The sequence below is a fragment of the Lytechinus variegatus genome, chromosome 2 (assembly GCF_018143015.1).
Source record: "Lytechinus variegatus isolate NC3 chromosome 2, Lvar_3.0, whole genome shotgun sequence".
NCBI classification, from domain to species: Eukaryota; Metazoa; Echinodermata; class Echinoidea; order Temnopleuroida; family Toxopneustidae; genus Lytechinus; species Lytechinus variegatus.
Genome location: NC_054741.1, coordinates 36,406,928 through 36,423,439, shown reverse-complemented (window position 1 = coordinate 36,423,439; position 16,512 = coordinate 36,406,928). Strand labels below are relative to the sequence as shown.

Below are 16,512 nucleotides of genomic sequence, written 5' to 3'. Positions count from 1 at the left end.
AAATCTCATCAAAATAGGAAGTAAAATAAGGAAGTTATGACATTTTTAAGTTTTCGCTTAACAGTTACATGCACATCCTGGTTGCTATGCAAATGAGGAGACTGATAACATCATCAACTCACTATTGTTTTTGTATTTATTACATAAAATATTCTAATTTTCTCCCTGAACCTGAGGAATTAGCATTGTCTACTGCTATATGGTTCAGTCAAGTTGGTCTTTATTGTCAAATCTGTAAAAATGAAATATTGTATAATTCAAACAATAAATAACAAAAACAAATAGCGAGGGACATCATCAACTGTCTCATTTGCATGCCACCGAGTTGTGCATATAACTGTTTTGTGAAAAATAAGCAAAACTTAAAAATGTCATAACTTTCTTAATTTACATCAAATTTTGATGACATTTTCAGCGTTATGCTCGTTTGATTTTTCTCTATTTGTTAAAATCAACTTTTTTCTGGGGTGGACCTGGGGCGGTATTCTGAGGTCATTTTATTCTTAAAATATTTTATTTTATCTCTTAAAATGAAATTGGTATTCTGAGATGACATTTTATCTCAAAAAAAATTTACAATTTTATCTTGCGTGATGGTACGCAACAGAACAGTGCCTGTGTAGGCATACCCATCGCGTATCTGGGTATTGCAACGCGGATGATGTGCTTGCGCCCAAGTTACTTTGTAGAAAAAAATAAAATAAACTTAAAAGAAGGTAGGGGCTATTTTATCTCCGCGACATTGATTTCACCAATATTTCAAGGTGAATTAACCCCAAATGTTGACATGAAAATGAAGAAAAATTATATATTTATTGAGAATAACACCTTAACGTTATTCCTGTACAATCAGAAAGTATTTCATAGGATATATCTTGACTAATATTGTCTTTGAAATGATGCTTGAAAAGATGCGATAGAAACTTTGAAAAAAAGATGAGTATCGTCCTTTTTGTTAAAAAGAAATCTCTGTAAAGACTCTCAAGCGTAAAGTGCAAGCATATTTGAAGTCAATAAATTGACGCAATCTGTCTCCTTTGCCACACCTCCCGGCGGAATGGATTTCAATTGGTTAAGTGACACGAGAGAGCTATAAAAGCGCGTTTCTAATTGGATATTGATTAAAAAGTAGGTGTGTCTTACAGAGATAAAATGAAGATAAAATTGTTCTCAGAATACCAATTCGGAGAGATTTTAAGGGTATTTTATCTCACTGATTATAACGGAGATAAAATATTTTATTTTATCTGAGATAAAATGGACGTCAGAATACCAGCCCTGACCTTTAAAATCGAGTGTGAATTTGCAATTGATATCAACATTCAAATTCGTCTCTAGGGCAAGAACCCTGTCAATATTTATGTGAATGCTGCTCCTTCAAGCTAACTACCATAACTGATATCTAATTCAATATACCTATGTCTACTGCATGAGGTGATGTCACAAAATATCGATTCAAAGTTTGTGATTGCATGTGATCACGTTCGACTCACAGAGCTATCTGATTTGCTTTAGATCAACTTTACGAAAGTAGCTGCTGTCATCTTACAGTATGTGGAAAAAGGGTAAGGTTGTGATATTAGATGATGACGCAATCATTCCCTGATATTGCATATCCATCCTGTGAATAACAGGCACATATTTTTCACATAAAATCCTGAAGTGACATTAAATGCCACCATACGAGTTCCTTGATGAAAGCACCAAGCGAATCTTACATACACTGTCTGGATGTTGATTCCTGGCCAGAGCTTCTCCTGAGGCGAGTTCGACTGAAATGTGCGAGTTTCATCATCTCTGTACAATACACATATCTTGATCCGTACGCAGAATGTGTTCCTTGTTCTCCTTGTAAAATTGCAACATTTGGTCCATTGAGTTGTTAGCATCGATAACCTGTAAAGAACAGAGAACAAATTCAGGCTACTTGTGATGGATTCTGCAAATGCCACATTTACAGATATTTGCGAAAATAATCTTATTCATTACTACCAATATAGAAAAAAAAACAGTATTTTATACATATTTTCTAGACCTTATGAATATCTTGTTGATACCATGCACATGTAATGTATTATGCATGTCTACATAATGCCTGAGCCATTATGTAATCAAAGCACACCCTTTAAGTATTTTACCAATACAAGTGGAATGCCTCTGGCCGTCTCACCTGCATCACGCGATTCAACATAGCAGCAGTGCTGACTTTGAAAACTACTATAACTCGCACAAGATGTTCAGTGATACTTGGTTACTCTTATTTCCACGTTTTATGAACTAGACCAATACACTTACAGAGATAGGATGGTAATTCAACAAATACCCCCAATGTGGCAAAAATTCATTGACCTCACATGACCTTTGACCTTGATCATGTGACCTGAAACTTGGACAGGATATTCAGTGATACTTGATTACTCTTATGTCCAAGTTTCAAAAGTCAGATCAATAAACTTGCAAAGTTATGATGGTAATTCAACAGATACCCCCATTATGGCCAAAGTTCATTGACCTTTGACCTTGGCCATGTGACCTAAAATGCACACAGGATACTCAGTGATACTTGATTACTCTTATGTCCAAGTTTTATGAACTAGACCAACATACTTTCAAAGTTATGATTGTAATTCAACAAATACCCCCAAATCGGCCAAAGTTCATTGACCCCAAATGACCTTTGACCTTGGTCATGTGACGTGAAACTCATGCAGGATGTTTGGTGATACTTGATTAACCTTATGTCTAAGTTTAATGACCTAGGTCCATATACTTTCTAAGTTATGATGAAATTTCAAAAACTTAACCTCAGGTTAAGATTTTGATGTTGATTCCCCCAACATGGTCTAAGTTCATTGACCCTAAATGACCTTTGACCTTAGTCATGTGACATGAAACTCTTAAAGGATGTTCAGTAATACTTGATTAACCTTATGGCCAAGTTTAATAAACTAGGTCCATACACTTTCTAAGTTATGATGTCATTTCAAAAACTTAACCTCAGGTTAAGATTTGATGTTGACGCCGCCGTCGGAAAAGCAGCGCCTATAGTCTAACTCTGCTATGCAGGTGAGACAAAAACTAAACTGAATTGAAAATCTCTTTGTACAATAACAACATGGATTCTAATCAGCAAGGAATTTTATTTTGCGAAACCCCAAAATTTCAACCTTTCAACCGATGATAAGTGACGGCTGGTTAGTGATGCCATTGAAGTGATGGCATAATCAAGTTGGATGGATTGATTGCCAAGGAGTTTCATCTTGGTGCTCTGGATATACAATGGAGTTAACACAGGAGCATAATGACAGTTGAACTGAAAAAGTTTCAGAAACGTTCATTTAAGTTCTACTAAAGTTTGTACACACAAAACCTTTCACACTAAAAATCAATCAAGGCTACTCAGTGTGAAAGGAGTATTGACTTTCATGGATTTACGATAGAAAACAAGTGGAATGCCTCTGGCCGTCTCACCTGCATCACGCAGTTCAATATAGCAGCAGTGCTGACTTTGAATACTACTCTAACTCGTACAAGATGTTCAGTGATACATGGTTACTCTTATGTCCACTTTTTATGAACTAGACCAATAAACTAACAGAGATATGATGGTTATTCAACAGATACACCCAATTCGGCCAAAGTTCATTGACCTTTGACCTTGGTCATGTGACCTGAAACACGCACAGGATTACTCTAATGTCCAAGTTTAACGAACTAGACCAATAAACTTTCAAAGTTATGATGGTAATTCAACAGATACCCCCGATTCGGCCAAAGTTCATTGACCCTAAATGACCTTTGACCTTAATCATGAGACCTGAAACTTGCACAAAATTTTCAGTGATGCTTGATTACTATTATGTCTAAGTTTCATGAATCAGATCCATAAACTTTCAAAGTTATAATGGGAATTCAACAGATATCCCCAATTCGGCCAAAGTTCATTGACCCTAAATCACCTTTGACCTTGGTCATGTGACGTGAAACTCATGCAGGATGTTCAGTGATACTTGATTAACCTTATGTCCAAGTTTCATGAACTAGGTCCATATATTTTCTAAGTTATGATGACATTTCAAAAACTTAACCTCAGGTTAAGATTTCGATGTTGAATCCTCCAACATGGTCTAAGTTCATTGACCCTAAATGACCTTTGACCTTGGTCATGTGACATGAAACTCTAATAGGATGTTCAGTAATACTTGATTAACCTTATGGCCAAGTTTTATTAACTAGGTCCATATACTTTCTAAGTTATGACATCATTTCAAAAACTTAACCTCAGGTTAAGATTTGATGTTGACGCCGCCGCCGTCGCCGTCGGAAAAGTGGCGCCTATAGTCTCACTTTGCTTCGCAGGTGAGACAAAAAAGGAGGCTGAATTGATTAGAGAACGGCCTCACCACTACAGAAGCAGGAAGAGGAAAATGGTTGCCATGGATGAGCCAATCTTCGTAAAGCTCGTGCAATTTGGTTAGGTAATCTTTCGTGATTCCCGCCTCCTCCTTCCTGTGTCTCATCTGAATCCGTTCGTAGCAGTGCTCTGGTGATGTCCGTAGGTACACTGTAGGTGATAATCAAACAAAAAATACAGATTTAGTTCTTCGTACTGTCAGTGGAGCTCACCATGGGTGTATATATATATATATTATAGACTCCAGAGCTGATGAATTAGTCTTGAAATTTATACATTTTTAGAAATTTAAATATTCTAGAAAAGTACAAGGTATGGTTATAAACTTAAATATGGTGTGATTTCATAGAAAATATCAGGATTTCATTACTCTAGTTATCTACGCTTGGCCCATATTTTAACCATTTTGTTCCTATACAACTTCTTTGTGATATGAATGCTTTACATGGTATATAAATTTGTTATCACCTAGAGGGTATGTATTAAAAGACTACATGATCACATATTGCATTCTGGGAAAGGAACAAGGAATTATTATATGGGTAGTTCAGGAGTGGAGCTGTTGATATCATTGTGACTGTAGCATATCAAATCTACAGTAGGGCCCAGTCACAATGTTTGACTGCTATTCTTAAAGGAAACCAAAACCCAAGAAGAGAAGTAATCTTATTGGAAAGAGTAAAATGAGAGGAACAATTTTTTTAAAGTTCATCAAAAATCGGTTACGAAATAAGCAAGTTATGGGAATTTGAAAACTCTTGTTGTACTTCTATGGGAATCCTCAAATTGGCAAACGTGCTTCAAAATGGCTGATTTTGTGGACAACTCTCCGTTTGTTTTGTACACAAATTTTCAGATTTTCCTCATTATCTTTCAAATTGCATCTTGCCTCCTTCTGAGCACAACATATGTCATGGGAAAATATAATCCACACCATATATGTCAAGGTCAGGAGGATATAATGTGAAATATGTAAAATAAAGGGGAAAATCTGAAAATATGTGTACAAAACAAATGGAGAGTTGTCCACAAAATCAGCCATTTTGAAGCATGTTTGCCAATTTGAGGATCCACATACTAAGTACAACAAGACTTTTTAATCGTCCATAACTTGCTTATTTCATAACCGATTTTGATGAAACTTTTTTTAAATTGTTCCTCTCATTTTACTCTTTCAAATAAGATTGCTTCTCTTTTGGGGTTTTGGTTTCCTTTAGATAGTCTCCTCATTTCATATGGAAAAAAAAACCTCTTCCTTGGCTTGCTGAAATTTCACATCCATGAAATTGTCATTTTTTTTTATAATTCCCTGAAAATATTTTGGATTTAGTTGGAAACTAAATGTACCAATAATTTGTTTTTTTTATGTCCCACTGCCGGTTAACCCTCAGGTGGACCTTTATACATAGGCTTTCCAATATAAAATAAATTTCATAACTTACCTATCTGATCAACATTGCAGTATGATGTTGAAATTATCCAGTTGAACCACTCCGTAAGAACGGTATACTCCGCATCAGACATCAGACCACTGATTAAAAAATAAGGAAACGTTAAAAAAATATAAAAATGTGCATCATTGAAAAGAAAAGTCTATTACCTGTATTACATACATAACAAGTTTAGATTGGCTTTAGGGCATTTTAAAGGTCAAGTCCACCTCAGCAAAATGTTGATTTGAATCAATAGAGAAAAATCAGACAAGAACAATGCTGAAAATTTCATTAAAATCTGAGTTAAAATAAGAAAGTTATGACATTTCAATGTTTCGCTTATTTTCAACAAAATAGTTATGAACGAGCCAGTTACATCCAAATGAGAGAGTCGATGATGCCAATCACTCATTATTTCTTTTGTTTTTTATTGTTTGGATTATACAATATTTCAATTTTTAAAATTTGACGATTAGGACCTCCTTGCCTGAAGCACAAAATGTACAAATAATGGAATTCCACGTGTTCAGGGAGGAATGAAAGTGAATTTCACATGACAATGACTATATAGAAAATCTAAATATTTTATATTTCATATGATAAAATGCAAAAGAAATAGTGAGTGAATGATGTCATCAGTTCCCTCATTTGCATACCGATCGAGATGTGCATATAGCTGTTTTGTGAAATGACGCAAAACTTTAAAATGTCTTTCTTATTTTACATCCGATTTTGATGAAATTTTCAGTGTTGTGCTTGTTGAATTTTTCTCTTTTTATTCAAATCAAGTTTTTGTTTGGGTGGATTTGTCCTTTAATAAAGTATTCATATCTGAATCCCCCCCCCTCTATACATATTAATATATAAGACCTTCCTAAAGCTATGGCTCTGAAATTATAATGGCTTCTTGAAGTGAAGTAAGAATGAGGAAAAAATGGGGGTGAGGCTTAACAAAAGGTTATTTCATTAAATTACCTTTTGCTGTCTACTTAAATTACATTATTCAATCTTAAGATATTTACCTTCGGTAGAGGTTTTCCACGAAGCAGTATTTGGCACTGAAGATAGACCTCTCCATCATCTTAATTGGGTGTATGTGAGGTACCTGGTGTGAGGCTAACATCGTCAGCTGAACGTAAGACTGAAAGGCAAAACTCCATCTGGATGGGTCCTTATACAATAAGCCCTACACAAATTAAAACGTAAGATTATTTTGCAAGGTTAACATTGTCAACTGAACGCAAGACTGGAAGGCAAAACTCCATCGAGATGGGTCCTTATACAATAAGCCCTACACAAATTAAAACGTAAGATTATTTTGCAAGGTTAACATTGTCAACTGAACATAAGACTGAAAGGCAAAACTCCATCAAGATGGGTCCTTATACAATAAGCCCTTCACAAATTAAAAAAAGTAAGATTATTTTGTAAAGCTAACATTGTCAGCTGAACCCAAGAATAGAAGGCGAAACTAATCTGGATGGGTTCTTATACAACCCCTGTCATCAATAATAAGGAGATAAAGTATAACAGCATAAAAACTCATTTTTGTTTTGATGACAGTCTCTAAGAGGTGCATGGTATTGCAAGTTCAACAAAAATATTCTGACATCGGAATTTCAAATAATAAATTATATTGGTTAAGTAAGACGATTATAACATAGAAAAAGAGGGGGAGGGAAGTATACAAAATAGAGTTCCAAGTCATTGTGACTCTAAATAACCCACCATTCATTTCACAACAACAAACAAATATTTTAAAGCGGCTTACCATTCACAAATCATAGGGAAATCAAGGCCTATCTCAGAACAGAGAAGGGATCCAAGTCTTTTACTTGGCTTACTTTCACTATAAAGATAGTCTGTTCCAACTTCCAAGTGCCAAGATTTATTGCCGTTTCAAATTTCGCCTGATGAGAAAACAGCTTATGATATGGAAGAGCAATTGAAAGGCCTGCTTCCAGACTGCCTGGGGGTGTTATGTAATAGACACCAGCATGTCTATGGGATGTCTAATAGGAGAATGATAGGTATTAGACTAACCAACCAGAATTAAACTGCATGTTTTCACTTTGAAACATCTAACTTCACTGAGGAAATTTGTTTTGGATTAGCAATCAAGAGACTGCTAAGAGTCTAGGAATTGGAATAGTTGAAAACTGCGAGAACCTAAAGCAAATAACGATCATGAGTACAGTCAAATTTTTTGCTGTCCGAACTTTTATCGCATTAGTCCCACGGGCTCTCATGACGGATGGATTATATTATGCAAGTCAATTGGCCTTTTGCAAATTTCGTACTGATTCAATTTCCCAATGATTTGTCAATGGTAGGCCCCTTTAAGGACCTCGCCTCCTACCCCCCTCCCGAATAAATAAATTATCCTGGCGATTATATCATCGAAAAAGAGGGGGGGGGAGTATACGATGCATTATTATCCTCTAATCAACAAGCACTACACAGAAACACATGCCACCCTGGCAGTGAAACAAACTTCTACTCAATATGTATGAAGTACGGTTTGTAAGGTGGAGTGAAATACCCTTTCCCCTTCCTCCACAGGGTTGTACAGGTTTTATACAACTCCCAAGAATGTTCTATTATCTGATCCGTCCTAATCGGATCACATGATATTCTATCCCATATTACTCACCAGCATATTGTGACCTTCGGCATTTCTCCATGCATCAACGGGTTCAGGAATGACCTGGACGTCACCAGTCTGCGATGAGAAATGATCCAGGAGCAATGTCTTCCCGCTCCCGATATTACCTTCAATACATATCTGAATGGAGGATAGAAAGTGGACATGAGATTCTGACCAGGGAAAAAAAGAGTTGACTTTCGTAAAATGATACCTGTAATTATTGGCAGCGTAAAAAAAAATCAGGATTTAAAATTTCTTAATCTCTAATGGTAAAGTTCAGATCTAAAAATTGTAAGAAGATTGAAATGGAAGATATCTTTGCTCAATATCCACCTCCACCATTGAAGTCAAACTCTACAGATAAAATTTGAACAAACTTCTTTATATTGTTTTGTAATGAAGTCTCTGCTAAAGAAACATAGGAATGAATAGCAATCCTGAATTCAGTGGCTGACTTTGCCATTATTTGTTTAGAAGATCAGCCTTCAGGAATATTTTGCAATACTTTTTATTTGAAACTGTACAGTAGAACACACATTACCCGACTCATTCTGTTTGACATGCAAGTAATGAGGTGAGGTGAAGTTTATGAGAGCAACTTTTATTTACTATTTAAGGTAAACTTAATTTAAATGTCTCAGGCATTTAGAAAAAGTGATGAAACCGGCCCAAATCATCCGTAAATAACTGTATCATATCAAACCAAAGATAAATACAAGGGGAAGATTGGACACTTTGGTCATTTTTTTAAATGCTCAATTAATGCTCATGGGGAAGGGCACCCACTAGTGTTGAGTAAGTAAATCATCGCACGCGGCTTTGTATGAAACACATGTAGGGAAAATGAGAGAGGGGAGTTTGGAGAGGGCTTAAAGGGCAGCACATGGGAATAATTCCACCTTTTATTACCCAGAAACCTCTGAAATATATTCATCCTTAATTTAGGATAAAAAAAATTTAATATAAAAATCGTATATTCCTTCACCCTTTCTCTCATATGTTTTGTACACAACCATATCGCGATAAGCAAAGGTAAAACAAGGTTGTTACTTACTCAACGCTGTAGGGCGCTCTTCCCCAGTGTTTCATTGCGCGCTCTATGCCATCCAATCTTTCCCTTGTAGTATCTTTGATCCAACTCACCAGGGTCCATGGGGAAAAGGTAAACGTGCCAATCCTAAACAACCCTTCCCCTATTCATTGCACCTTATATACAGTGCATCCCATAAAAAAGGAAACCCGTTTTCAGAGAAAGATTTCACAATTATAATTATGTTTTTACCATAAATTTGATACTCATGGAATCTCATCTCTCATTTGAAACCAACAGCTTAGCAAATCAATCATGCATGGCAGATTACAAACAATAAATATTTACATGTGACTCTGAATCCACTCATTTCAGGGATCAGTGAGAGAAGCTGGACAAAGAATACAAAAGAAATGCTAATGAGCAACTAATCATCAATTAAGCATGATTGTCGTATCACGAACCAATCTTGTGCAATTTTTCTGCGCAACCTGGTTTTGACATTAAAATTTCAAACTCGTCTTTATCATTAGATTGTGAAGTGTTCTTCTCATATTAGGTATCAAAATAAAAAGGAATAATTGAATTATATGATTATGTAAATGAAATATCATAATTAATTTGCTTTTGCATTAAAAAGACATGGGAATTTCGGTTTCCTTTGTTTCTGGGACGTACTGTATAATAGCCATAGGTGAGTAAAAAGTTGCATATGAACATTGAATTGACAGAAACTCATGGTGGATTATAACTGGCCTTACTCTGATAATTGATTATAATCATAAACCAAAATATGAAACATTAGCAGCATTGATAAACTTTACCCAATACAAGAATTTATAAAATTTAGTTCATAGGAAAACATCAAAATGTGGGATCTCTAATTCCCGTACCGTCATATTTTTCTTTTCCTTCCGCATGGAATGTTGATCGAGGTTCAATGAACTTGTATAAGACATCGTTCTCTGCCTTGTGTCGATACACCGGACCAAGGTTGGTGAACGGTTCGTAAAAGACTTGACGAAAGACCAACAGGGTTGGATGGAGACGATCAGTCGTCTGAGTGTCAATGCAACATGACCACCCATTGTACGGGACATAGACCTGAAATGATGTCAAATATAATTAACTTGCTTTAATGATGCAAGTTAGAAGATTGCATAAAGAGTCCTGCAAGTACTTGTAGTGCCAGTATTTCGCACAATGCTTAACTACAGTGTCTATGGAGAAAAGAGTGCGGTACTGCTTCCTCTTAGATTACCCCGTAATTCCCCCTTTTGTTGGAGAAAAAAAAACATGTAGATAATAAATTAACACTTGAAGAAAACAATCAGCTTACCAGTTTCTTAAAATATACGATTTAAGATCCAAAAATTGAATTCCAAAGAGCCAATGTCGGGCTCCAACGGGTTCATCACAAATTAAAATGGTAACACGAACGTGACTGGTTGGCGCATTTGTATGCTCAAGCTGCAAAAGAATGATGATGATAAATCGATCATTAGAACAGACAATGGTTCTTTGGAATTAATTTTTATTCAAATCTTAAAATCACATATTTTTAAAATCTGGTTACAAGCTGATTGTTTTCTTCAAATGTTAATTTTTATGCACACACTTTGTTTTCTCTGTCAAAAGGTGGGAAGACTTCCATTTGTACCCCCCACCTAAAATAACAAAAAGATTGTCGAGACTTCCGGTTCTTTCACTTCCTGTTTCTCTATTGATTTTTTAGTGTTTCTAATCCTGGTTGGGACTCGAACTCATCTCGTTGTACATGTAACTGCAGTAAAGGTTCTTCTCACTATGCCAGCAAGAAATGCTGATACTGAAAGAGGCTTTATTGCGATTATGAGCCAATACTTTGACTAGTCTAGGCTTTAAGACCCTTTAGTGACAAATAAACCGTCTCTGGACAATTACACGCACTTGATCCTGCTCGAAAATTTGACATCATAAAGCCATATTTTGGTATGTATTTCAGCTCTCCCATCAGATATGTTCTATTTCAGGGAGGGGTACAGAGATCTATATGGAATGCCAAAACGGGAAGTTAAGGGATAATCGAAGTGGGTGTGGCAGCTAACCCTTTTCTCAAAAGCCGCTGTAATTAAGTGTCGTGCGAAACACTGGCACGAGTCCTATGATATGGGTGACTTCCGTCTCTGGAGGACTGTAGCAGGAGTAAAAAAAAAATCAGTAAAAAAATCAGAAAATGGTTAAAAACTCCTGTGAAACAGTGTTTTTTAGTCTAATATGTAAGTTGGGTGGGTGTGGGAGAGGGATATCCCCCCTCCCACGGTAGGGAGCTCTTGGTAATTTCAACATGGAGGAATGCCCTTTTCCTTCACTTTAAACTAATTTTTCAACACTTATGCAACCCCTCCCCCACAAAAAAAACCCAAAACAAAGTCAATATTTGGTCCCTAAATCAATCATATCTCTTTGCAGTTAATTTCAAATTAGTAATTGATTGCTAATTTGCTCCTTGAAACAAGAAGTTTAATCTGATTTTCTACAGCTAATGTTGATCCATCAGTTGTAAAATTGTAACAGAATATTATCTTGCAAAACCCCCTAAAAGCTAAAAAATTCCTCTGATGAAATAGACCCTTAGTTAAGGAGGAAAATGAATTCATACATAATTACACTTAACGCTTTCAGATCAAAATGAATACTGCATTTGCAAAATGCATAGTGAACTCCCAGCTTGGAGCTTGTCAATACAGGAAATATTGAAAACATCACAACCTGACAGCTAATGTCACCATGTCAACAATTTATCAAGCTAGGCTACGCTAGCGCAGCTCAGCCACTGAACATAGCACAGCTCACAGTCAAACATCGAGCACTTTTAGAAATGCACGTCGACATAGTCAACTGGTACGAGATGACGTCATTTTTTAGCGTTCCATATGCCTCAGGTCCTCACACACGTCCACTATCAGAATCGAGAACCTCGCCACATCCATTTTGCGGTTCTCCTAAATCACAGTCGACGTGCACGTGAGTGACGTCATTTAATCGCTCAAGCTCAGCATGAAGTTCAACCTTTCCCTTTTAAAACACAGTTTTCAGTGACTTTTTCACAAAATTAATGTAAGTTGTACGATGCATTATGTTTATCATATTTGAAATTGCTTTCTGATCTCCAAAATTGATATCGATATATATCCTAACTCGCGTAAAAAGGAATCAAAGCAAGTGAAAGGGCAAGTGTGCACAAGTTGCACCTTCGCATCACATGTACGACCGGGTCGCCAGGCGATGGTACGCCCAGATCTTCCGGGTCGGGCAGCGTGTCATGACCCGCTGGTTATCGCGCTGTTTCAAGTGGACGTACGTACACGTACAAGTCGAGTGAAATCTAAAGTCATCCGATCTGTAGTGAACGAGGGCAGACGACGACGTTGACTTGAGCGATCAGAGGACTGCTACGACGTTCTCGTTCAATACTCCTAAAAGTCTCTATCACCGCCACACAGGCAGGTATGAAACTGCATTAGCGCCAATACATGTATACACTCGGGCACTGACCGTTACTCACCAAAAATCCCCAAAGAAAATCCTTATTTCGGTCTGAAAATTGCGGGATCTGTGCCAAATTTCCAGAGCACTAAGTGGCTTAGTTCAGATTTGAGAAGTGGAGTCTCCGAAAACTACTCTAAAATGAAAAATCAGTGATTTTCTTCAGAGCTCACGATCTTATTTTCTTGCAAATTTAGGATGGTAGCTTACAAAATTAATCCAATAGAAAAGGAAATTTTTTGCCATGGAAGTTACGGCGAGACCTAGTGCCGCGCAGCTTTTTGAAAAATAGTACAAGGGACATGGAGAGTTTGAAACTCGATACGCATTTTTCTGAACCGCCGTGCCCGTTATTCTTAAAAATCTACTCAGTTACACGTCAGAAAGCGACAATGTGCTAAAAAACGATTTGGCTGCGCTGTTAGACAGTCATCATAGACATATTAGTTTTAATAGTCAGAATATCAGAAAATCATAATTTTGTGACATAAAATCGTAACGCTTAATCTAAAACAAAAAATCGTAATAATTACGCCAAAATCATAGTAGTTGGCAGGTATGTGTATGATGCATAATTTACATGTGCTATTATTTTGAAAAGATGTATTTTCCAATTCATCACAGTATTTGCAATTTTGCCATAATTTTTCGTTTTGAAAATTATGCTATTTTGTGACTAAGGCTGTGTCTTGTCTACTCTTTTTACCGATAGTATCGATATCAAGGGGTTCTAGTTAGGAAGTCTTTCGTGAAACAGGTTTAGTAAAATTGGAACTCCGTGGTTGGTGGATAAAGATATATGACTAACTTGTCAAGGTGTTGAGAAATGGGCCCCTGGATTCCTGGAACAAATTAAACATGAACTAAATTAGTAATGAACTCATGCTTGCTCGGTGATCACACATTCATCATCAAGGTACTGTCAGATAATTTGTTTTTCTAATTTCAAAATGCAAAAAGCAAAAATGAAATATTAAGTGAAAATGGATTCTATTTTTGAGATTTAAAACAGAAAAAAATGTAATTTTTTAATATTTTGATTCAAGGGTAAAATATGTAAAAACAGGGAAAACAGAAACAAAGAAATTTTGTTTCCTTTTTGTTTCGCATTCAGGAAACAGAAAATTAAATTGAAACTCTTGAAAAAGGGAACGAGAAGGCGAGCTAAATTTTCTGTTTCGTGGAGGCGAAACAGAAAAAGGAAACAAGATTTCAATTCAATTTTCTGTTTCATGAACACGTAACAGAAAAAGGAAACAAAAATTTCAATTCAATTTTGTGTTTTTTAAAGGGAAAAATAAAAAATAGAAATATGTAAAAACAGTCGAACAGAAAAATAAAAACTACTGTAGTTTTTTCTGTTTTTAGTATATTTAATCATTCATTCTTGAATCAAAAATAAAAAATATTGTCTGAAATTAAAATTGACAAATTTTCTGTTTTAAAATCAAATCTTGAAGTTGAAAATAGAATTAATTTTCATTAATTTCGTTTTTGATTTTTCCGTCTCGAAATCAGAAAAAAAATTATCTAACAGTAACTTACCTTGATTTAGTCTGCATATGCGCCGACTCAAGTCAACCCAAAGACGAGAGTTGACCGAACGAATCCACGAACTCGAGCTCCGCCGTCGCGCCCCGGCGGCGGTAGTGCACTGCCTGGCTGAGCTGCCTGAGTCTGCGCTGCACTGGGCTGTTGCACTTGCAGTCTAACTTTAGTTATATTTGTTTGACTTTCCAGAACTTACCTCTCTGAACGGCAGGAACGGAACTGCCCAATCCAAAGTTGATTCGAACAAGCACCGGCTTTTCTGAATTTTTATAAGAATTGGTCTAACGTTAGACTTAGAATTACTGTTAAATGTTGCAAAACTTGCATGCTGAATTATGGAGTGCCAAATGATCTGAGTAGAAGCCTATTCTGCAGACAAACATTTAAATAAGAGAAAAATAAGAGAGAACACAAACAAATAGAAAAAAATATTAAGATTAGGAAAACCCCAGTAAACATGAACAATTATGGATAAAATGAATGACAGTACCAATGACATTTAATATGGGAAGCATATTAAAATATTATTATTATTGTTATTTTTTGTTGTTTGGGCCGGGCCGGCCTGGGTGGTGATATAAGTTTGTCGGATATTTTGTTTTGGCAATTCATTTGACATGACTGATTGCACGCGATTGAAGGAAGAGTTTTCAAAATGTAATTGTTATTATGCACATAAACTACAAGGTGTTTAATAAGATGTAATTAAAGGTCAAGTCCACCCCAGGAAAATGCTGACTTGAATAAATAAAGAAAAATCAAACTAGCATAGTGCTGAAAATTTCATCAAAATTGGATGTAAAATAAGAAAGTTATGACATTTTAAAGTTTCTCTTATTTTTCACAAAACAGTGATATGCACAACTAGGCGAGTCAGTCGATGATGTCCATCACTCACTATTTCTTTTGCTTTTTTTATATTGTTTGAATTATACAATAATTTCAATTTTTATAGATTTGACCATATGAACCAACTTGACTGAACCATACATTATAAACAATACTAATTCAACATGTTCAGGGAGTAATTAATGAATCGTCGTATCACTTGACAATGAGGAGAAAATTAGAAAAAACAAATCGTTTTTAATATAATAAAATACAAAAGAAACAGTGAGTGGATGATGTCATAGTTCATTTGCATACCAGCCAGGATGTGCATGTAACTGTTTTTTTTTAATTAAGCGAAATTTTAAAATGTCATAACTTTCTTATTTTAAATCCGTTTTTGATGAAATTTTGTTATGCTTGTTGGATTTTTTTTCTTTTCAAATCAACTTTTTGTTGGGGCGGACTTGTCCGTTAAAGGTCAAGTCCAACACATACAGAAAAGGATTTTATTTAATAAGTAGGCCTACAATATTTTATTTTTTTCCAGAGACAATAAGGGGGACTCCCCCCCCCCCCCTTCATACGGCCATGGTTGGTCAAATTAATTGGTGATTGTGTCTGACCGACAAACTAGTGAAAATTTAATGTATACTGTATTTATTAGAATCAACCAGAATTTTGGTTGCATGGTAGGCGCGCCCTAGTATCGGTCGGTCACAATATTCACCAACATATTTTTTTTTATTGAGTAGTTTTTATTGACAACTTCAATTCATATACAAAATAAAATATATATAACAAATAGAACTTTGATGTCTTTACAGATACCTAGACAACTCATAAATTTAACATAATTTTTTCATGAATGTGACAATAAAACACAATGTCAGATATCTTCCAATACATAATTATAAATAACATTGATGATAATTATATGCATCAAGAAGAAACTTCTACAGAAAATCCCAACATATTGATTTTTTCTTTTTTCAATTTTATTCCAACATATTTGCGACTTTGAACGATTATTAAGTGTGTCAAGTGGCGTTACTCACGGGGGGAGCACGTGCCCCCCCCC

General features: G+C 35.7%; 1 protein-coding gene across 3 annotated transcripts; it reads right to left on the bottom strand.

Moving 5' to 3' along the window:
• Nucleotides 1-1,196: 1,196 nt before the first annotated feature.
• On the bottom strand, nucleotides 1,197-14,886 carry LOC121407982 (thymidine kinase 2, mitochondrial-like). Of its 3 annotated transcripts, none has more exons than XM_041599268.1 (7): nucleotides 14,800-14,886; nucleotides 10,418-10,628; nucleotides 8,501-8,632; nucleotides 6,870-7,033; nucleotides 5,857-5,945; nucleotides 4,404-4,564; nucleotides 1,197-1,896 (listed from the first exon to the last, which is right to left on the bottom strand). In XM_041599268.1, exons 2-7 carry the CDS (start codon nucleotides 10,622-10,624, stop codon nucleotides 1,792-1,794), a joined length of 858 nt encoding a protein of 285 aa, XP_041455202.1. In that variant the 5' UTR covers nucleotides 10,625-10,628; nucleotides 14,800-14,886; the 3' UTR covers nucleotides 1,197-1,791. The 3 variants fall into 3 exon arrangements, with proteins under 3 accessions (XP_041455202.1, XP_041455201.1, XP_041455203.1); XM_041599267.1 differs by lacking the exon at nucleotides 14,800-14,886 and adding an exon at nucleotides 14,598-14,663; XM_041599269.1 differs by lacking the exon at nucleotides 14,800-14,886 and adding an exon at nucleotides 13,072-13,215.
• Between the last annotated feature and the right edge of the window lie 1,626 nt (nucleotides 14,887-16,512).

Bases quoted from the DNA above. Each gene is read 5' to 3' on its own strand.
- LOC121407982 (XM_041599267.1), bottom strand. The intron at 7,034-8,500 runs GTGAGTAATATG...TAATTTGTGTAG, and splicing joins CCGAAGGTCACAATATGCTG to GGCTTATTGTATAAGGACCC. The intron at 1,897-4,403 runs GTGAGGCCGTTC...TGTTCTTTACAG, and splicing joins CTCTTCCTGCTTCTGTAGTG to GTTATCGATGCTAACAACTC.